At 48.0% G+C, this 22,320-nt stretch overlaps 1 protein-coding gene across 3 annotated transcripts in view; it reads right to left on the reverse strand.

The window, feature by feature from the left end:
* The window catches only part of MBNL1 (muscleblind like splicing regulator 1), a 104,592-nt gene extending 83,008 nt beyond the window's left edge, over positions 1–21,584 (reverse strand). The window contains exons 1-2 of one of the 3 annotated variants that reach the window (XM_050902739.1): positions 21,521–21,584; positions 526–1,479 (exon numbers count right to left, since the gene is read on the reverse strand). In XM_050902739.1, the coding sequence (XP_050758696.1) occupies positions 526–699 (174 nt within the window). In that variant the 5' untranslated portion in view covers positions 700–1,479; positions 21,521–21,584. Of the gene's footprint in view, positions 1–525; positions 1,480–1,575; positions 1,727–21,520 lie in introns of those variants that run through there. The other 2 variants (XM_050902740.1, XM_050902738.1) reach the window with 2 other exon arrangements.
* Positions 21,585–22,320: the final 736 nt, after the last annotated feature.

A 22,320-nucleotide genomic window follows, 5' to 3' on the forward strand; every position in this document is an offset into this window, starting at 1 on the left:
GACAGGACAACCACAGCAGTCCCAAACACAGAAATACAAGCAGGGTGCGCACAGACACCCAAATAACCTAGGGAGGAAAACACTCTTCTAAGATTCACCATCAGCTGTCCAGAGACACCGACAACCCGCTGGTAGTTACGAGATGGAAACAAATCCTCATATTGCTTACGTGGTTTGTGCTATTAAAAACAAAGAATCCTTACAGTGACTTTGCTGTTTCTACGTGAAGTGCCCTTTATTCCAGCGACAAGCAGAGAATAATTTGGAGGCAAAGAACCAGTCACTGCAGCCATACCGGAGGATTTGAGCCCTGCCAGGCGTATTTTCCCTTCATTCCCCCTATCCTTCCCCTTCCCCTGAGGAAAACAGCAAAACAAATCAACAAGCATCAATGAAATAAAAGCAGCAAAACAACCCACTGCTGGCAGCCAGCAATTGCTCCCTTTCGGGCTGCAGGGTTTCTCTGGCTACAACTGCTTCTTTCATTAACCGTATATCCTTGAAAATAATATAATATTTACTCACTTTCAATGAATCAAAGCAGGCGATTACGCGTCCGTTTTCAACTTGGCAGCTTTTCGATGGGTGTGCAAATTTACATTCCGTGTCTGGTCGTGAGCAAGTCCCCCTTTGGAACTCCCTACACACTTCCAGCGTTAGCCATTTTGTGTCCCGAATCGGCGTGACACTAACAGCCATCTTTAGATTTTACAGGTAGTTAAAATTTCCAATAAAACGGACAAACGAGTAGCTGAACTGATAAACTGGAAATGATGAAAGCGCCACCTCCAGAATACTTTTTTTCCCCCGCTCCCTATTTTAAAAGTACGTGTAAAACTGGGTGGCTGCAACCTCAAGGAAAAGATGTGCCACCAGGAGTTCACAGCGTGACACTGTTAATCGACAGAGGTTTCGTACTTAAGAAACGCTAGGATTACCAGCAAGGTGAACGTTAAAAAGTGTGGCCCGGGACTAGCCTCGTGCGCTCAGTAACCCATCCTGGGTGCCAACCGGAGCCCACAATGCAAGCATGGAAACGTGGCAGACCCTCTGACACGGGATTTCCAAGCTGCTTTCAGTAAAGTTGTCTGAAAGGTAATCTCCACGCAGCTGAATTTGCAACGGGGTTTTGTGGTGCAATCGGTATCGATTAGTTTGGCATAGACAGATGCAGCAGTTTAGAGCAACGATCGAGATTGGATTTTTTTTTTTTTTTTTCCTCCTCTCCTTGATTTTCGGGCAGATGATATCTGACCTTCTCAGCAAACTTTTTATTTTTACAGTAAAGCAGCCTACGGCAAGGCCCGATAGCGCCTTTCTCTCGGTTTTGGGTGGCAGTGGGGGTGTCTGGCTAGAGGTGGCGGGCGGATGCGCTGTCGTCGCAGTCTAGCTGGCAGCAAGCAAGGCAAAAAGCAGCGGCTGCTCTAGAAGCGGTCCCAAGCAGCAGAGACGTCAGGAAAGGCACTTCTTAGTACCAACCTGTAGAGAGAAGAGACACGTTACAATTCACCGGGCGGCATTTCGGGGGGTGTCCCGCGGAGCCGCCGCCGCCGCCGCCCCGCGCCGGGCACTCACGCCAGCCGCCGCCGGGCTGCGAGGAGAGGGGCCGCTTCCCCGTGCGGAGCCAGGCATGATCGGGAGCGAGCCAATCGCAGATAGCGTTGCAGCGATATTCCGGGCAGGAAGCCAATGGCGGGGGCCGTCTTATGAAAGGTCGCGCCTGTCAGACGCTGGCTGCGCTGCCCCGAGCGCCGAGCCCGCCCGCCCGACGGGGCTCGCCCGGCCGCCGGAGGACGAGCGTGTGGGCCCGGGCTCTACCCGACATGCAGCGAGGGGGACGGACCATCGCGGCGGCGGCGGCAGCAGCAGCGGCGGAGCCGCCGGAGCGCCCACGCGCGGCGCGGGGAATGGTACCGTCCGCTGACCCGCCCGCCCTCCCGCCTGCGCGCCGCCGCCGCCCCGCCCCTCCGAAGCACCCCCCCCCCCCCTGCACCGCCGCCGCCGCGCCTCAGCCGGTACCGGCTCCCCGCAGGGAAGCGGCCCGACCGAACGGACGCAGAAAGCCGGCCCCGCCGGCAGCCCGTTACACCGCTGCGGTAACGGTGCGGTTGTGACCGCCCGGGGTCAGGCAGCGGCACGGCCGGCACGACCCCTCCCGCTCCCGCCGGCGTCGGTGGTTGCCTACGGACGGACCCGAAACGCCCGCTTATTCACAGGAGCGGCTCGGCCCTGGTGCCGCAGCCGACTGCCTGGGACAACAGCCGTGCACCGGTATAACCCCAAAGTCGGTAACACGCGGTCATTTCGGGGTCACTGCGAGCTACCCTGGATCTGTATTCATCTGGGACCGCAGGAAATGCCGTGCCTGCACATGTCCGACTGCCCCTTCCAGAAGAGAATGATTACTCAGCACTCTGTTTGTTTCCCCCCGTTAACATACTGCAGGTGAACTACAAGCTTCGTGATAAACATCATTCACTTAAAAAAAAAAAAACGAAACCAAAACCAAAAAAATGAAACACCAAGGCATTTAACATCTAGAAATGAGAGGGTAAACCTTTCCCCTCAGATGCCAAGGTGGAACGGGTGTTTCTTTGAGACAAGTTTCAGATGCCCAGCTTTGCCACAGAAGGCTGGTGCCACGTGTAAATATAACTCTATAATAATCGTAACTCTTGTCCCAGCCTGGAGAGCTCAGAAGAGCAGCCTGGAGCACCCGCAGCAGTGCCCGCCGGAGCCCATGGGCAATGCCAACAGCGGGACTGCTCCTGCCAGCACTGCAACCCCCAGCAGCATCCCACCTGCCCGCGTTTTGGGGGAAGGTTGTTCCCGTCCCTGTCTTTCTAAAGACGCTGCTCCATGATCTTCATATTCCCCCCCCCCCCAAAGCAGCATCACTGACACCGTCATCAGAAACACATCTTGCGAGGTGATGCTGGTCAGCGTGGATGCAAACCAATAGACGAGGCATATCTACAAAGAGTCTTTTTCCAGGGACTAAGCGATTAGAACAACAAGCTACAGGAGAAGTAAAGCACACCTAATATAGCTAATAAGATTATAACAGGCACCGTGGTTTCCTTGCCAGGACACTCCTAATCATGCCCAGATTTTTAATCCCTGCTAGCAGGAGACAAACAACTGTGCATAATTACTTGCAAGCACAAGTTCACAGCTAGGTGTCTTCTTGGTAAACACAGATATTCATTTGCTTCAACTGCCTAAACCTCAGAAGTCAGAGTCATCCTGTGCCAGCAGTCACTACTGATCAGCACTTGGGGATACAGCAGAGACTCGAGTCTTGAAAACTCGGTCCCTAACAAGTGCTCAGGCAAACAACGTTGGTTCTCCCACGTGTGCCACGCTACGCAGCCATGACAGGTTAGCACCAAGAGATTTGAAAGTGCAGAACAATATGCCGGGACCTCACGATGCCGCCGGCCCACGGCTGCATGCCAGCGGGCCCCCCTGGGCACCCCGGTGGGACGGGCTCCAGGCGTCCCCAGCCGCCTCGTGCAGGGCTCAGCAGGACGGCCCTTCACATCAGAGAGCTTTCGGAAGCCTAAAACACATCCCCCGGCCTCCAGCCAAGGTGTACCGCAACTCACCCTGTCCTCCACAGATACACACAATAGATGTATCCGCTTCCTCCCACCATCACTCCTGCACAGCACAAAACAGCGACTTTTGAGTGCTGTTATGAACATTTATTCCCTGTGAGGGAGAGGGTGATGCCGATGCAGGCAGGAAGAGCTCTACAACAAAGCTGTGAAACAGCTCTAAGCAGGGATTTTCTCCTGTTCATCAGTTTGGTATACAATCCATACCAAACATTAATTTTTCTAAACACCAGGAAGAGTTAGAGCAGCAATTGACATATTTTACATGCTAAAGCCAAAGCAAGTTAAAGGCCACATTTTCAAAACAAGGTATTTAATTTCACTCTCATTACAAGAGTAGTCACCCCTAATGAGGAAAGATAGCATGAAGGCAACATAAAAAATGAAAACAGATGAAAACAATCTTTTGTGCTCACATGGAGTGAAAGGAGTAATCTTCCTGGTAAAACTCACAAAACTATGTTTTATTCCTAGCTTTGTACTAAGTTTTCTATTTGGAGTCGGACTAGCCACTTACTCGCAGCGAAATCCTGCTCCTGTTGAGGTCAGTGACATACGTGTAACTGCACTGAACGAGGCTGAATTTCACCCTTCGTTCTTCAGGCTGCCAGCTACAAAAAGAAAAGTATTACTCTGAGGAGCTGTGATGCCTCAGAGGTAAATCTTCTGAATGTGAAGAAATGCTAGATGTGTATTTTGTCTCTACAGTTAACTTGAAGAAAAATTGTTTTGTCAGAATTTGTTACCTACCTGAAAACATAGCCAGAAATGTCAGCTTTAAAAATAGCCTTCTAGCAAAAATAAAGACTGACTTCAGACCAGAGGTATATCTTCAGTATCTCCACTAAATAAAGGAAGATGTTAGCATAGAGTTGTAATTTTTTTATCTGTATAAACTATTTTCCCCTCACTTTGAAATTCTCTTGTGATACTCCAAGTCAATAAGGAGTCCCCAGTAAGCCTCATATACTAAAGGATACCACTGTCTTCAAAAAAAACCCAGCAGATATATGTGATGGCTCTCCTTGGGCTGTCTCTGATAAGCTAGGAAAGACTGCAACAAATCCAGAGGGAGGAACCACAGAGAGAGGACAGGAAAGGAGTTGCGTTGATTTTTATTATTTCTTTCTAAATTCAACCAAAACTTGGGGGCTGACAGTTTCCAGACTCCACCTAGTAGGCCATTCAGTACTAAAGGCTGTTCTTAAGCCACAGCTGGTTTTTGAAGTTCACCTTGTGAAATCTGGAAGTATTTGCTACTTATCTTGGGACTGTTGCAACATTGGTTTGGACAAAGCATAACCTTGCCTTCACTGATTATTAGGAATACAGGGAAAATGAAGCTAAAAATATTGAAAGCAGATTAAAAAGTGATTCTCAGAAAACACAAAAGACAAAAGTAACACTGAGAAGTCATTCCTTAAGAGGGTAAGAGAGATGACTTAGTTGTCTGCTGAGCTGGGTCAGTGAAAATGATTAAGAAACAGCTTCACAAATCAATGGAAAGGTCATCTGAAAATGCCCAAGAAAGTGAAACTAACACAGGAAGGACCATGTGATTATGGTTTCTCAGTTCTGATTAAATACGTTCAATTTTTATTACTTCCCATTACTGCCATAAAGAAATGTTGTCCAGCCAGGTGAATGATATGTTTTTCCTCCTCTTCTCGTTACAGTCTTTGACACAAAAATAAGGTATCTGAACAGGAGTGTCTCACTGCACGGGGAACTCTTCCCGAGGAGCCACTGTTTTCACTCTTCCTGTAACTGGGTTTGCTAAACGTTCCTGTTTTCTCCATCTCAATTCACACACGTCTCTCAGGAAGAAAGACGTATAAAGCTGGACAGGCAAAAAGCACAACACTAAAGAAGAACATGGCAGTGAAGAATGCTATTTTTATGCTTAGAGAAAGTGGAAGCTGAAAATACCAGTCTCAATGACATGAGAACTGTCAGCAAGAACAGATAATTACACAACATGACTCCATCCTCATGACAATGACTCTAATGAGATAGGAAATGGAATAAAATCAATATTCTATTTACATTGACAGTACAGTCTCAAAGCTTGAAATTGCCAAATGGCTGTCTTCTAAATACAGAAATACAAAAATTACTGACTGCCTTACAGTATTTTCAAAACACCTCTGCCAAATTCAAAGTTTACCAATAACATATCTCCACATAAAATTTGGAAAAGACACAGCAATTACTTCATGGCACAATGGAGGGATATAATTATAGTGCTGTCACAAAATTAAGCAGAAACAATGAGCTAATTAACATCTTGGCCACATAACAGTGAAGGATTGGTTAAATATTCTTTAGTAAACTACTGCTGAACAAACCAAATTTGTCTTGTACTCTAGCTCTGTAGGAACTGTACCCACTACACCCATACGACAGCACGTAAAAGCAAAAAGACCCCTCTCTCAATTTTGTACTTTGGCACATATAGAGAAAAAGTAGAGTGCAAAGGCAGCAGTGGAGAATGGCCAGCTCGGAAGCGGGAATGCCCGGACACTGTACCATTTCAGATGTATTTCACAGCCCCCCGCAGCCCAGCAATTTGTGACACAAACAGAGCTTGGTAAAACTACAAGCACGCATTAGCATTGAACTACTAAGCAAGTCCCACACCGGATTTGTAAAAAAACTGCCAACACTATCTCTATGACCCAGATATTTTGCATAATATACATAGTTTTAGTAGTAGTAGTACTAGCAGTGGTGTTTTAAAGGTTATTTCTGTACTGTTTTAGCTCTGACAGAGTTGGTTGGGAAGGCAGCGCAACCTCCCACTGACTTCAGTGGGCTTCTTAAGCAGATCCTCATCAGACGTGTTTTTATCTTGAGTATATTTCACAGTTTCTGAAACCGTTTTAGCAGTAACACCTAACTGTGACATTACATCTGAATTTAACACATCCAAGTGTACTTTGTGCGTGAAAACCGGATAAATAACGAAAAAAGAGGCACCATGTCATAAAGTGCCCCCAATTGTGCACACATTACTGCAGTGTGCAAGAAGATATTTCCTCGAAATCAGTTCTCCAATATTTACATCCATAATCAAACTGTGAACCAATTCCTGACAACAGTGTAACAGCACTGACGTACAAACCCCATAGCCCAATCCTTTCTTACTTTAGATTAGAGTTAACGCTATTTTCAAGCCAGAAAGTTAAACTGCAAATTCCATAAACCCTCCTTCCTTTAAAGAGTAGACGGTTATGAATTAACCACTATTACTGTGACTAAAAAAACCTTTAAAGTCAAGAAATATGCCTGTTGAAATTTTTCTTTTTTTATAACCTATGGTATATATCAATCCCCTTTACAAAATTCGGGGCTTCAGAGACATGCAGCATTCACATTATCTGACAGCATTAGATGGATGTGTATTTATAAACTAAAACAGGGAAAGGTCAGTGTCCGTCTCTAGACTAGGAAATGTGTATACTAGCTATTATTCTGCTCTTTCAACTTGTAAGCCAGAGACACAAAATGGCAGGACGGACGACTCTGCATTTAATCCATTTTGCCGTTGATTTATGTATTACAAAGCAGTCACATATCCATCCACACCACTGAAGTTGCAAATACTGTTTCTGGTAGTAAAAACACATCCATACTATAATTCCTTTACCATAACATTTACATAATGTATTTTAGAAATAGGAAGTTCTGTATTATCCTGGCAAAGGAGAATTTCAACTATAAAAGAAGTGACATTTCCCACGCAAGTCTAAAAAAAAAGCTGTTTATCTTTAAAAACAACAGTAATCTAGTGATTTAACTTAAAACTCCGAGAAGTAATTTTTTTAAAAAAGAAAACAAACTGAATTGAAATAACCAAAAGCTCTTTTATTAAAGTCAGCCTTATGTGCTTGTTCTAATGAATATTAATTTTAAACACTGAGTTTCTATACAAAGACATTTCAGAGGCCATAACTAAACAACTATGTACCCTTCTAAAAAGTACAGAGCTATTTATTAATCAGACTCTTGCACGTTAAAGACATTTTTTTTTGATTAACTGCCAACGTACGTAAGCCAAGCGATGCAGGAGAGGAACGAGATGACCTACGTCAACGGCATCACACCAGGATCAGTCTCCCTCAAACCCAGTGTCTCCTCTGGGGCAGCACGGGGTGCACGAGCACGGCCGGCCCGGCCTGTCGGTCACTCCGAATCGTCCGCCCCACACTGTCCCCTGCCACCAGAAAGGCGTATTTCACGTCTAAAATGTTTCCTACTCTCTCCTGCATCATGCACGTGTGTGATTTTAGAATTCCTGTTACTTCTCCTGCTTGTTTCAGTGGGAGCAGGCTGGCGGTGCCTCTCGATTATGCAGCCAAACGTTAACAAAGACCGCCCTGCATGCAGCGGGTTTGGGGTGTTTTCCTCAAGAACACAGCCACATGGTGAACCTCAGGACCAGTCCCACAACTGAGACTCAAAGCTGGGAGGTACTTGCAACAGTGGCAAAAAGGATAGCTACACATCACTGAAAAACACTCCCATATTGACAGGTGATTTCTAACTGTACATGTGTGTATATACATAAAATGTGATATATATAAAAAACATGTTTATCAGCATCATCCATGGTAACAACTACTACAGAAAAAAGCAATGTCCATGACTCAGCAAGGGAAGCAACCTCTTCCCTCTAACATCAAATTCAGCTGATGCCAATAGTTTCAGGGAGGAAAAGTGACCCGGAGGAGCTCCCACTCACAAGAGATGCAGCAGACACCCAGCCTAGCTTCTTGCAGGTCACATGCCTTAACATCTACTGTATAGCAAGGGAAAAAATACCGGCACCTTATTACTGCTAAGGTTCTAAATTAAATCTACATGTTACCTCTAGAAAGGCTCCCACTTTTCACAATCAGCTATATTGTTTTTCACTTCGCTTCCTAAAGCAACTGCCCCGTGGCCCTGGTTGCAAAGGGTGGCTTTTTTCCTTCCCCAGAAACAGATCCCAGCAGTGGGTAAAACGAGTCTTGAGAGACCACTCTGGCGAGCACCTGATGGATTACGGTGTGTACATGGTCAGTACTAACATTACTATTAATTTATCACTAATAGCATTTGCTCCAGCCAACAAGCTCCTCCGCTTAGCTTCGCTAACCTGCCCCAGTCCGGGCACCCCCTCCCGCGTTTGCCCCTGTCACCAAACTCTAGATTTCAAAGTCCTTGTCCGTTCGCATGACGTTCGTTTTGTTACGCCAATAATTACAAACTAGGAGCCTGGATGCAGCCACCACATCCTTGCACACGTCAAATTAATCGGCGAGATGAACTCTGAACTTAACTACCAGAAACGGCAAAGGCCACTCACGTCACCTGCTCCGAGCCGGTGCATCGTCCCGCTCCCGCTCCCACCCCGCCGTCCCACTCCCCCCAACCACCACGCACCTCTGCTCGCCCTGCACAGAGGCGGACGGCTGCACCGGGGCCGGCCGGGGAGGACCGGGGTGTCTTCGGCAAAATTTAGTGCGGGGCGCCTTCCCGCTAACTGCCTGCTGCGTAAACGGGCACGCTCCTAGCGAGGCGAATCAGAAGTTCTAATTATGTGGATTGCTTCATCTTGGATCTGACTCGAGGGCAAACAAAAAGGGACATGAATGCAGATAATGAGGAACACGTTACACAGAGTTCCGCTTTCGACAGCAAGTTAGAATTCGGGTTTCGATAGCCTGGTCACTTCAGCTCAGTAATGGTCAGCTGTGGCAATGCTGTGACAATCACATGCTTCTCTCCAAGGATGAGAAAATTACACGGGAATGGGTGAAAACGGGGTCGCCGATGCAGCAGGGACTGAAGGAGAGCCGCGGGCACTGCCAAGCCGTCGCCCCGGCACCACAGCACGGCAGAGCGGCACTCCGGCACAGCACCTCCGAGAAAGGCCGGGGGACCCACGCCTCCAAAATCACCCCAGACTCCAACAATCGCAGCACTGCCACACCGGAGACACCCAGAGCAGCGAGGCATCGCCAGCTTAGCGCGAGGGTATAACTGCCTGGCTCCTGTTAACACTAACATGAATCACAAGGCGACGGCAGTGCTGGAAAACTACTCCAGCATCTGTTGCAAGATAGGAGATAAAGCCGACTGCGTTTCAGTTCAAAGCTTTCTGTTTCTCAAAGAATCTCAAATCCAAAATAGAGTATTTTCTATGTTTTAATACATTCTGGCCTTACATTTGATTTATATTTATCAGTCATATCCTTCCATTGTATGACTTGTCAGAAAATACAATGAATCTAAAATAATTTCTTTTAATTAATTATGAAAGAATCTAAATCCTAGAGAATGGGATTTTTAACTCTCTATGCTTTGTCACCATCCAAGGTATCCGAGATAATTATTATGCACTAATATAACAGCAAAATGATTCTTCAGTATACAGCAAAACTAATCAAGTTTAGGAGATGCTTTCCTTGACTTAACAGAGATCACTACACATACAGTGCTCAGCACCACAGAAACACTTATTCATGCGATTAATTTTGCATCGTGAACAATCTCACCCAAGCTAAATAAATACATGTTTCTTCAGATATCAAGGAAAAGCTCCAAATTAGTCACCAGTATTAAAAAGAAGTAATAAAAACTGAATGACTATGCTTTATTTTAGGAAAGAAGTGAAGAATTTCTTTGAGACTGTTTTTTAATCAGTATTTGCTATAATTTATTGTTGTGCTTGTTCATCTTGAATCATGATATTTACGTAGCCAACAATAATCATGAAAAACAACCCACTAACGGCCCCTGTTCGAACAGCTGCTTCTGCACAAAACCTCAGCCAGAAGAAACGCTACGACTGACAGAGGTGAATTACGAAGCGACTTCTGAGCAAGGCTGCTCCCCACGCGCAAGACTGCAGCGATGCAGTTAACGGGGACACCCTCCCGGTGCAGTGCACTGTGCGCAGGGTTTAAGGCTGGCTTTCCTCCCCTCCTCCATCAAGAGCTGGGTTTGGTGATGAATTTTGCTAACACTCAGTTTGTTCCTGGATTCCCCGATGTCTGAATGACCCAGCTGGTGTAACGCTGCTTCAGTACATGCTTGCATACAACTTTTCTCTCGTTTTTAGCCTTTTGCTGTGGGTAATAAAGACGAACTTACGGGAGGATGAAAAAGAGATTTCTGGTTACTTCAGCACCCAGAAGGCCCTTCCAGAAGGTCTGTGCTTGTACAGGAGGGAGCTGCAATGCTGTCACGCCTCCAGCCCTGCGGACAGCGCTGCAGCAGAAAACCCAGCCACCGCCGGCACGGGGTCCTGGGGCGTTCCTGGGGCCACCGAGCGAAAACGGCTTCAGGGACACCACTGGTGTAACACACAAAGGCACAGGAGATCACCCACAGGCTGTTATCATCTGAGCTTAATAAACTTGTATTTAAAAAAAAAAAAAGAGCAAGCAGCAGCCTGGCGTGGAAGGTGCAGTGAGCGCGGTGGCACCTCCTTCTGCATCACCGCAAATGGTAGTTCCAGGGGGTTTCCAGCTCGGCCAGTCAGATCTTTAATCATTTTTGTTTCTGGGTTATGGATCGGGTCATAACCCACTACCTCGCTAAGTTTTTATTTATGGCTGTTGCACGGATGACCTATCCGAACTGTTTCTGAGCTCACATCTTCCACAGAATAATCAAGGAACGTCTCTGAGGCAGAACGAATGCGGACCCTTCATTACCCTCTTGCATCCTTGTATTCCTTGTGGTGTCATGTTGTAATAGCTGCCGGATCGCTCGTGTTCCAACAACACGTGCCTGCGACTTGCTCTCTCAGCCCGTTCTGCTTAGGTCAGGCCGAGGGAGCAGCATTTCCCACCGCTCTAGCAGAGCCCTGCACACAAGGCTCACAGTCTGGTCTCCAATACAGTCTCCTTCCTGAGCAAGAAGTAAACTGTGTCCTTTTTGCTCGCTCTGTAGGCAACCTTTTCTATGCTCAACCGGTGCCAAATCACAGAACATATAACCTTCAAATTCCCATTAATTCTTCTTGCAGGAGAAATGGCCTCTATATATTCATGCAACGTAAAAATGGATCACTTTCCCCAAAATGCGTGCTACAACAGAATAAAAATACCAATGTTAACACGTCAAAGGACCACAGGTGTGGACCAAAAATTTTAGACAATTTTTTGAAAGTATCTAAAGCACTCAGGTTATACCCCTTTCCTTAGAGTTACTTTAAACATTCTTATTGTTTAAACAATCCAAAATAACAGCCTGAAGAATAACGCTATATGAAAACCCAATACAAAAAAAGTGCTCAAGCCCATTTAATGGTGCCACTCACGTGCTGAGCGCTAATTCTGCAGCTCCTTGTCTATTTTCTTTCTAGAGAAGAGCCGCGGCCGAGGTCCCCCTGCCAAGCAAACGGCGAGGCTGCGAGCCCACGTGCTCGGGGAGCTGGCGCAGGCACAACCACTGAGCCACCCCTCAGCCTCCAGGGACGAGAACCCCCCGTGATCCCTCACTGACCCCTGCGAGCCCCCCAGCACTGTTCCGATTAATGCTCGTAGCACTGCTCGGCAAGCGTAGAGGCTGGCATGATACCCAAAACATCCATCACCGCTGTCCGCCTCCGCTATTTTTATCTGCTTTCCCCTAGTATTTCTCACATGGAAGACTCCTGTCTATCCTCTACTTGAGTTCTCCTCGATGTGTCCCCTTTTTCATTAACGTACCTGTGCAAGCTACCCAAATTGAACACCACAGTGAAGGAATTTTGGAAAAAGCTCAAAAGATTACCGTTTTCCTTGCATTCTCACTCTTACCTCTAAAAGCCATTTAAAAATACTGAATATGAAAGTTTAAAATTCTAGTCTTATACAAAAAACACAGAATTTTTGGAAAATAGCTTCTGAAAAGATTTAAGAAAAAGCAATTTTTATAAAAATGGTGATTAAAGACAGAATGCTTAGAAGTTGTAGAAAACAAAACAAACAAACCAACCCAAAGCAGTAATTTTGTCAGTCATGCAGAAAAATGAGTGAAAGAAGTTCAAATTCTTGTATTTTAGTTGCCATTATTAGCTGTATTTAATTAGAAGAATTGAACAGAGCTGCGTCTACTTTTCACAAAAAGTCACATCATTAAAGATTCATTTATGGAATACATTTGCACATAAATACAGGAGCTCAATAAAATGCTGATAAGCAGCAAGCAAGATACTTTCCCAGGGACTTTCTTCTAAGCAGTTTGCAAAGCTAAGTCATAGCAGCAAGTGCCTGCACTCCCAGAAGAACATTTTTAACTGTTACACATCAAAAAGCTGAAAAGCACACAATTACATTATCGGTATCACGGACTCACTACCTTTGATTTTTCACTGCTTGTGAAAGAAGTCTCAAAGTCAGTTTAAGTTTTGCCTATGTATCGAGCACTAAAGGATCCCCGTATAAAATTACATATGGAAAGGATTTCACTGAAAACCAGAAGTGATCATACAAAGTCAAGAATGCTGCCCAGGCACTAATAAAGTCTTCCAAACACTGGCAGAAACATTTTTTGTTCCGATTTCTTTCCCCCCACCCCAAGCTTCAGAGAGTCACAGAAAAAAATACTAGAGCTTATTTCTCACAAGTAAATCATGCTGTGTTTATCAGTCTGTGCAGTTGACAGGACCTTTCTTCCATGGAAACCAGATGGCACAAGCAACACCAAAATAGCCAGCGTCAGCTGGGACGGCGAGCACCGACCCTCGGGGATCGGCGAGGAGGAGGAAGGGCGGGCGGCTCCGCACAGCCAGCGCCAGAGCAGCCGCCATCCCGCCCGCACCTCCGCGAGCAAACTCGGCAGATGTTGGAGCACCAGCTCTCGGGCGCCTGCGCACACCGACACACGCGTTTTCTATGGTGAATCCAGGCCTAATTACTGCTGCCTTCAGCTTGGCAACCTGCTCGGAAAACCTGACACATCTGCCTGGTTCAGCGAGCTCCCGGAGCCTGCACGCTCCTCCACGGTGCCCCCGGGGAGCGCAGAGTTTAAAGGCTCGAGACCTCGGGTATATCTAGACCCAGTTAACGCAGCAAACTTCGTTTTCTCCCACAGCAATTTACTTAAATTTAAAATAAAAGCTTATCCCCTTGAACACTGTGTAGGTGTCACTGCAGCGGAGACGACGTCACTGCAACGCCAGAGCTAAAGCAGTCCCAGGAGCGTGCTGCCGTCCCGCATGCCCCACGGTGGGCTTCAGCCACGCACCCGTGGACCATCCCCTCCCCGTGCAAAGCGGGGAGCCCGGGGCTAAAGGACTACCGAGAGAGGAGCGCTGAGGGCCTTGCGGGACCGAGCTGAGGAGCTCTAATCGCTCTCCCTTTTTTAGAAGGAAAAATTCCCATTAACTTCTCTGGAAGCAGGATTGGGCCCAGAGCCCAAACATGCTCCGGGTTCCCAAGTCCTTACTCACCGCTCACAGTCGGACTCGCTTGCGCGGGAGCCAGCAGCGCAGCAGGAATGCGCGGAGCCGCTCCAGGCGGCGCGGGCAGCAAGGGCTGCAGGAGCCCAGGGTCCGGCACCGGGCTGCTCGCCGCTCCTCCAGCCTGCACTGCTGGCATCTGCACCCGAGCTCAGCCAGAGGAACAATCCTGCGCTTTGTACTTGCTGCGTTAAATACCATACGTGTACTTTACAAATGCCATCCCTCTCTATCTGTGGGTATGTATAAAGGGTGAATGCAGATGCCGTCGACTGAGATTCCCGTGCAGGCTCTTCAGCCAAACTTGAACTTACAGCCACCCAAGCCAGGACACGTTATTTACAATGCTTTCGACGTTTTACTTTTCTCTCCAAATAATACCTGCTCCAAGTTCAGGCCCAAGGCATACTTTGCCTTGCCAGATGATCTGTAACCATCTCATGACTTATTACATTGTTATCATCACTAAGCTTAGCAAACAGGGCTGCTAAGTCTATTAATCTTCTGAAACTCGAAGTCTGGAACCGTAGAAACAAAACATCTCGCTACAAGATACATAAAATGTGGTATAGTGAGATACGGGGAAAAGTCAGCGCGTGCTCTGTTAATTGTCTTCTGTGCCACCGCAAGCGAGACTGACACACTTTTGTGAGAACCAACTCTGAATGTAACGTCACTGACAAGTACGCAAGTGAAAAAAAAATTCCTTTTTTTTTTTCAGCATTCCTTTTACAGCAGCAGCCTCCCTCAGGGGCAGACAGTAAGGTATGCTTCCAATAGGAAACCTGGACTGTATGCAGAAGTTTAAACTGCCACCTGTAAATTCAAAGAAAGAACTGATAAAATGAGTCCAATTCAGCTGGGCGAGCAATGGAGGGCTGTATGAAACCTCACTTTTCAAAATGTCAAATGACTAGACATATTTTAACCTGTCTAGTATTTTTTTTTTATCGTGCTGAAATTCATTCTGATTCAGCCACCGATACACAGCTTGCATATTTATGTCCCAAAAATATTTTTCTGTGAAAACAAATATTTGGCATATTTGCCAAAAGCGTAAGGTCCTAGGAGCAACACAGGCAGTTGCACACTTTCTGACAGTGCTCAAATAAGGGCTGGAAGTCATTTCTCTCCGAGACTTCTTGCCAGCAGCAACCGGCAGCTCCAGGAGGCAGCGGGGCTGCAGAAGGACACACAGACCCGGGGGGCTGAGCTGGCAGGCGGGCTGCACGGCAGCACTGCCCGTGCCCCTGCGCTGGGTTAAATGCTCATTATACACTTGGCTTATGGAAATGATAATCTGGTTACACAAAACTCACAGCTAATTGTGGTTTACTCAGTCCTGGCTTCCTCGGTTTTCCTGTGCAATTTGTAGATTCAAACGAAAATGAACTCTGAGCACACTATTTAGCATCCTAGTGACAGAAGTATGCTTTTACCTTATAAACTGCTACTGATATTTCTAATTAATAGCAAATAGCAATTATCCCACTGAAAATGCAAGCTGCATTTAGTGAGAACTTAAGTTAGACTTTAGTGAGGACAGATGATATCTATTGCAAACTTTGACTTTTTTTCTTTATAGTACATTAAAAGAGAGTTTTCCCAGCCACCTAACCCAAAGACATTTTGGATAAATATATTCTTTTATAATAATGCAGCATATGCACATAATTTGAAACATGGACTATTTCACAGGGTAGCAGCTGACAGCAAGTAGACATTTTAAAAAAATAATTGATCCCCAAGGAAAAGCAATTCTCCTGATACATAGCTGGATTTCATCCTGAGGTCAGCACACATCAAACCCTCACACAGTCATCAAACAGCCCGATGGGCACAGGCAGCCTCGTGCGCGTCGACGAGCACCAGCTCAGCGCTGCTGCTGCCGCTCTCCTGTTGCTTCCACAGAAGCTAGGGAAGAAATTTCAGATCAGCCTCAGAGCAGGAAAATTTACTGCTGGTTCTGAATGCACGTAACAGTGTAAAACAACATTTGTCACTGGCTTTATTCTCCAAGCAAAGCAATGACTAAGACAATCACCCTGCACAAACTGCTGAAGGTAGAACGGGAAGGGGCGACATCAACTGCTCGCTTGAACATCCTTACCAGGAACACGCTCCATTATAAAATGCCATATGCAAAACCTTCACCTCTCAACTCTTCGTATTAAATGTTTTGGGTTTTTTTTTATCTTGGGATGTATTCAAGTTTCATCACAACTGTGACACAGTTTTAATGGTCCCTTCTCTTCCCTTGTTAATTGCTGCGAACTCTCATTGACACTAATGGGAATTACAATTGCACATATTCACAGCAGAACAGACTCCAAATGTCACCGAGGGTAGCAATACAAAACCATTCACATGTTTATCCTTTCGGTAAGTAATTACGGGGTAGTAGGAAGGAAATGTTGTTTACTTTGCTGCATTACTTGGGAACCTAAGTTTACAATATATAATTGTTAATAAAACAAAATAAAAATCACAGGCAACTGCTGTAATCCCTAAGAAACACAAATAGTGGAGACCACCACACACGCAGGCAACGGAAAGCCCTGGAGCGTTTGCCTGCCCCGCGTCCCCTGCCGCCCCTCTGCCCTGCGCGGGGCTGGGAACAGCACCGCAGAGCTGAACGCAGGAGTCCCTAGGGAAGCGATCACACCCAGCCAGATTCCACACCTTACAGCTCTTAGGTGTATAAAGCACATTAACCAAAATCCTGGATCTACACATCTGAGCTTTGCTCGCACTCCGGCAGTTCTCTGAGCCCTCTGGCAGCACCTGCGCGTTTGTGCGCAGGATTATTGTGCCACCGCTTACAAACGAACAACAGTACAAAACCTGGTTATTTCAGACGACACTCGATCGCTGACATTAGTGTCCTTCCTTGTTCATCCTGGAAAACTGTCATAAAAATATACAAAATACAACCACAGTAGAATTCCTTCTGGACAGGAGTAGTTGCAGGAATTTTCTGATAAATATTCATAGTTACAGAAGTCATCCTCGGCATGGACAAAAATCATAAAAATATGACAACAAAAGGGAAGAGAACTTTTTTTGCAGTTTTATCTTAATGAGCTGGTCTTTGTTAACACCAAAATCACCTCTTCGTCGCATTTGCATTTAAAATGTGCATAAGGCAAACATATTAAGCCTTTGAAAGTAATGCATAGTTACTGCAAGGCGTCTTTTATAATCCAACAGGTGTGACTTCCTCGGTGTTAGCGCTGTTAGAAAAACCATGTTTGCTGTTTATACATGCAGCTCCTAAGTAGCAACCATCCTTTATTCTGGACATCAAGAGATGCTAAGGCTCATCCTCCTAATTACAGGCATTCCTGTGTCATTACCACCTCCGCATTAAATCTGAAGCAGCAGAATAAAACACGTACTTAAAGGAAATAAAAACAGAGAGAGAAGCCTATGTTTTAATCTGAACTGGCCATGAGATCTTCATCTACACCACACATATAGGAACCTTTACTGTGGCCACATAAGCCATCCTGGACAGTATGGCAAAACCCATGGAGCTCTAATGGTCTGTCTCGTCTGGGCAACCGAAATAATGGCCCTGTGGAGCAACACCCTTTTGACTGCCGAATGCTTGTTTCAGCTGTTTGGCGTGATGCACCACCACCTCCTGTACTTCAAATTTATTTTTCCGGTTTCCAATACACACGGGCTCTAAGTTCACGGAAGTCCGATGTGCACCTGACACAGGGATGCAAAGCCATGCAGCTGGGACACTGTGCCAAGGCCACAGAACGGTACATTTACCAGTCCTCTAAAAACCCCTTGGAGAACAGACTGCACTGACTGACATTACAGATTCTTTTCAGTAGTATCTTCCCTGCTCATGAAATTTTGGAAAGTAACATTTTCAGTGCTCCTGAGACATGCAAACTGGACAAGCACCAGAAACCTCCATGCAAAACAGGTTTCAAAAGAAAGCAACAGCAGCACCTGCTACTTTCAAATGCTTGTCAGTGTGTGGTATTTGTCACGGAGGTGTCTAAAAATGTTAGTTTATTCAATCTTTGGCCTCGCTATAGGAAGCGGAATATAGATAAACCCAGTAGTTATTACCTAGTAATACTAGAAAATGATGAACAGCATCTGAGACGTAGTGAAGCAACAAAGTAGTAGAATTCAAGAGGTGGAGTAATGCAAAACAAAATTAACCTTTCTCCAAAACTGAAAATTAATGTCTACATTTAAGGCTTGAAGCAGCTTGATTCACACTTATTTCTGATTATATTGTTGAACTTCCCAAAGCAGAATGAACTAACAGCATTTCCAGTCTAAAGTAAAATCAGCAAAAACCCATGAAATTTTTACATGCCCCCCCCCCAACATGCCAGCACCGGCAGCAGCAGAGGGCTGCGTGCCCCTTGCTGACCGCAGCCGAGCACGGAGCCTTACCCGCACCCCCAGCCTCTCCAAGGCACTCATGCTGCGGCTGCTGCGATGGCGAGGTACTCCAGGAACCCACATGGCACCCTACGAAACCCCCATTCCAGTATCTTGCTCAGGATTACGCTTTCGCCATCTCCTAAGTCTCACTGGGATGAACTGGGCTGAAAGCCCTCACAACACTGTACACCGACCGCAGCGAGTCACCAAAGGAATAACTTCTTGGCCCTGATTGCCTACAGAAAAACCTCTGAGTAAAGACTATTCTGAATTATGACTATGATTACTTCCGCAATTAGATAATAACATACCAGAGAAATTTTAAATTAAAATTCTCTGCTTACACTAATTAAACTGTTTTGTTGATACTCCTGAAGATAGATACCATCCATTACCTTGTTAACCTACCAGATCTACAACTCTAACGCCTTCTGCCACGAGGGTGAAGAACGCGGGTCAGACATCTGCCTAGGAGGGTCCGAGCTGTCGGCAGTCGTCGGATACATCTGAACTGGCAATTTCCCGTGTTTCCAATACAGCTTTCAGCCCAGAAAAACACGAAGCTCGTGCCTAGCCGGCACGTGGCACAGCTGTGCTTCACAACACTTCTGAGACAACGAGCATAAAGCAGGATTTTGTGGGTAAATGAAAAGAAATCACAAAGCCAGGCTGTTCCCACCACCGGGAACGCCGGCGCTGTGCAGTGGATGTATGGAAACCATACCCTCCGCTGCAGCTGAGGGGAGTTTTCACAGGACAGCTTTGGCACTGCTTCCCGACTCAAGTGAATTACAAATTGCTCACATAATGCCCCAATTTTGCCCACTGATTCAACTGCCTCATAGCACAACAAAGCATCCTTGGACTCAGACCCTGCCTGCCATTCAAAATAACTTTAATCCAATGACAGCTTTAAGGAAATGAGACAATAAATACGCCCTGTCACTTCTGCTCCCATGTATCAGACTAAGAAATCTGTTGCCTGTGTGTCTTTCCTCAGTAGCCCGAGTAAATAACAACCGCACAGTCCTGTGCTTTTAGGTGTCACGTAAACTAGGCAGGCTCCACAATTACCATTAATTCATACATACAACGTACAGGGTAATAAGTTTTCAAAATTTTCTCAAGTCTGGAGACTAACTGGTTAGGAAACTTCGAATGTTCAGCCATCACCATCACTCTTCTCTTTAAACATCTTTTGTTTCAACTAAGCCTAAAGAAGTTTTGTAGCTCAGAAACCCAGCCTTTAAATCCAGGGAAGTCCAATTCCATTTTACAATGTTCTAGTCTACACCTGATCTGACACGAGCCGAGGAAGGCGGAGTGATGCAGGCCTCACAAAATTTAAACTGCAAAAGCACATGCTGCAACCACAGAGCTCAGCTCAGCGTGCGCCCAGCGTCCGTGTCCCCGTCCCCTCCAGCCGGACCGTCGGGGTGCTCCGCTCCCTAAAAAACCTCACTGGCAGCGCTCCCAGCTCAGCCCGCACCGCCCTGCAAGCGGAGAGACTCCCGACACCTCGGGTTTCTGCACCGGTGCGTCCCAACCTTCCACACACAGCAGTTTTGTCACCCATTTCAGTGAAAGTGGGGACGCCAAGCCTTTAATTTCTTTCTCTTTTATCTACTTTAAATTATCATAATATTGTTATGTCAGCAGGTCTGGCAAGGGTCAGTACCCAACACAAGCAGACAGCCCCGGCGGGAGCCTGCGATCCATCGCAGCTTCCAAGCGCCCAACCTCAGGCTCTCACCCTCAAACTTCCCCTACAGCAATAAGTACCATCAGTTAATTATTCATTATGCAAATTATTTCCTTGTTGTCACTTTGGAACAACATTAGAACCTGTTTCATTAGAACCTTTTTTCCGTAGTGCTAAAGAAGATACAGTCCAGTTATTTATTCAATGTTATTACTCAGTATTTACATACTCTCTCCGGTCCGTTACATCCCTTTGTCAAACCTGCTCTCATACAGTTTCACGTTCTCTACTTGTCACCTGTGTCCTTCTGCTACTGCCACGTTTTGCAGCATATATTCCCTCCCTCAAAAAAACACCAAAAGAAATTATTTCTTTCTAAAAGAAATAATCGTATATTTTTCTAAAAGAACCATTTTATACAGGCGACAACCCTGCATTTTTCTCTTCCACTATACTAACAACTTAACAAACCGATTTGTTTGCAGCAACTAGGTGCAAAACAAAGTTCTGACTTCAAGAACTTCCTCTAAAAAGAAAAAAAAAAATGCTCTATTTCCACCCAGTCAATCTAGGAACTCCCAAAGGGACAGGCAGTACAGCGAGCGCGCATCAAGATGGGATTTTGCTCGACACCGCGACGTGCATGCACCCAGGCTGCCGCCGTCCCTTTGAAGTTACCGTCTTCTTTAAAAACCTAACCGAAATAATCGCGCTTTTTTGGAGCACCCGCATTTCCAGGACACAGGCGCGGCGCAGCCGGGCGGGCAGCCCCGGCACAGCGGCCTTGCCGTGCCCGGACCCGCCGCTTCACACCGCCTCGTCCCTCGGACACCCCCGGCCCGCCCGGGCCCTCGGCCCTCCCGCCCAGCTCCGCCGCCGCCGCCGCTCGGGGCTCTCCCTCCCCCGAGCGCCCGGGGGAAACACCGCTCGCCCCCGCACCTGCCCCGCACGGCAGCGGGGCCGCGACCGGGAAGGGCAACCGGCTCCCGGGACGGGTCACGCGTGGCGAGCTTCCACAGCCGGGCTCTAACACCTCCGGCTCCGCCAGCGCCAGGAAGGGACGCCCGGGCAGGCGGGGCCGCGTCCCGGGGCGCCCCTCCCGGCCCCCCTACCCCCGGCGGAGCACGGCCTCTGCCCCCCGGCCCGCGCCCCCGCCGAGCCGAGCGGAGCGGGGCACAGCACCCCCCCCTTCCCCAGCGCCGCTGCCGCCGCCGCCGCCCCTGGCAGGCCGCCGCCCGCGGGGCCCGCCGCAGCCGCCGCGCCGGGGAGGCCGCTGGGCCGGGCCGGGCCGCGGGTAACGACGCCCCGGGCACCTGCAGCCGCCCCCCCGCCGGCACTCACCTCTGGCATGCTCGCGGGGCGGGCGGGCGGCGGCCCTGCCCGGGCACGGCGGTGGCGGCCGCGGCGGCCCGGCCCAGTCAGGGGCGCATGCTGACAGCGCCGCCGGCGCGGCGGGCGGGAGGCGGCGGCAGCGGCCCGGGCTCCCCGCGCCGGCCCCGGCCCCGGCTTCCGCCGCCGCCCCCGCCCCGCCCGGAAGCGCGCCCCGTCCGCGGCCCCGCGGGCAGCCCCGGGCCCCGTCCACGGTCCCGCGGGGAGACGCGGCCCGCGGCCCCGCGGGGAGCGCGGCCCCCGGCCCCGGCCCCGGCCGCGCTCACCTAAGCCAGGCGCAGCCTCCGGGATCCGGGCGACACAAAACCGAGGCAAAGGCGAAGAGCGGAGGCGTCGCGGGCTGCCCTCCCCCGGGGACTCGCCTCCTTCATCCTCCCACCGGCGGAGCGGCCCGGCGCCTCATGAGTCACGGTGCCCGAGCCCCAGCACACGTGCCCGGCCCCGCCGCCGCCGCCTCCGGTTTCGGAGGAAAGACGAAAAAAAAAAAAAAAAAAAAAAAAAAGGGCAGCGAAGCGGGGGGAGGGAAGCGAGTGGAAAATGTCTCCGGCAAAACAGCCCTGCCGGCACTGCTGCCCGGCCTGCGGCGTGAGGCCGTCAGCGCAAGCGTCCTCAAACTGCATTGTCCATTACCATACTGTTTTCTCCAGGCCCCCCCAAAATGCTTTTCCTCTCATGAGGCACATAGTACTGGTCTTCTGCCCAGAGCAGGCAAAAAGACCATGCTTTCATCCCGTTTCCCGCTCTTTCTGCTT

The sequence above is a fragment of the Gymnogyps californianus genome, chromosome 10 (genome assembly GCF_018139145.2).
Source record: "Gymnogyps californianus isolate 813 chromosome 10, ASM1813914v2, whole genome shotgun sequence".
NCBI lineage: Eukaryota > Metazoa > Chordata > Aves > Accipitriformes > Cathartidae > Gymnogyps > Gymnogyps californianus.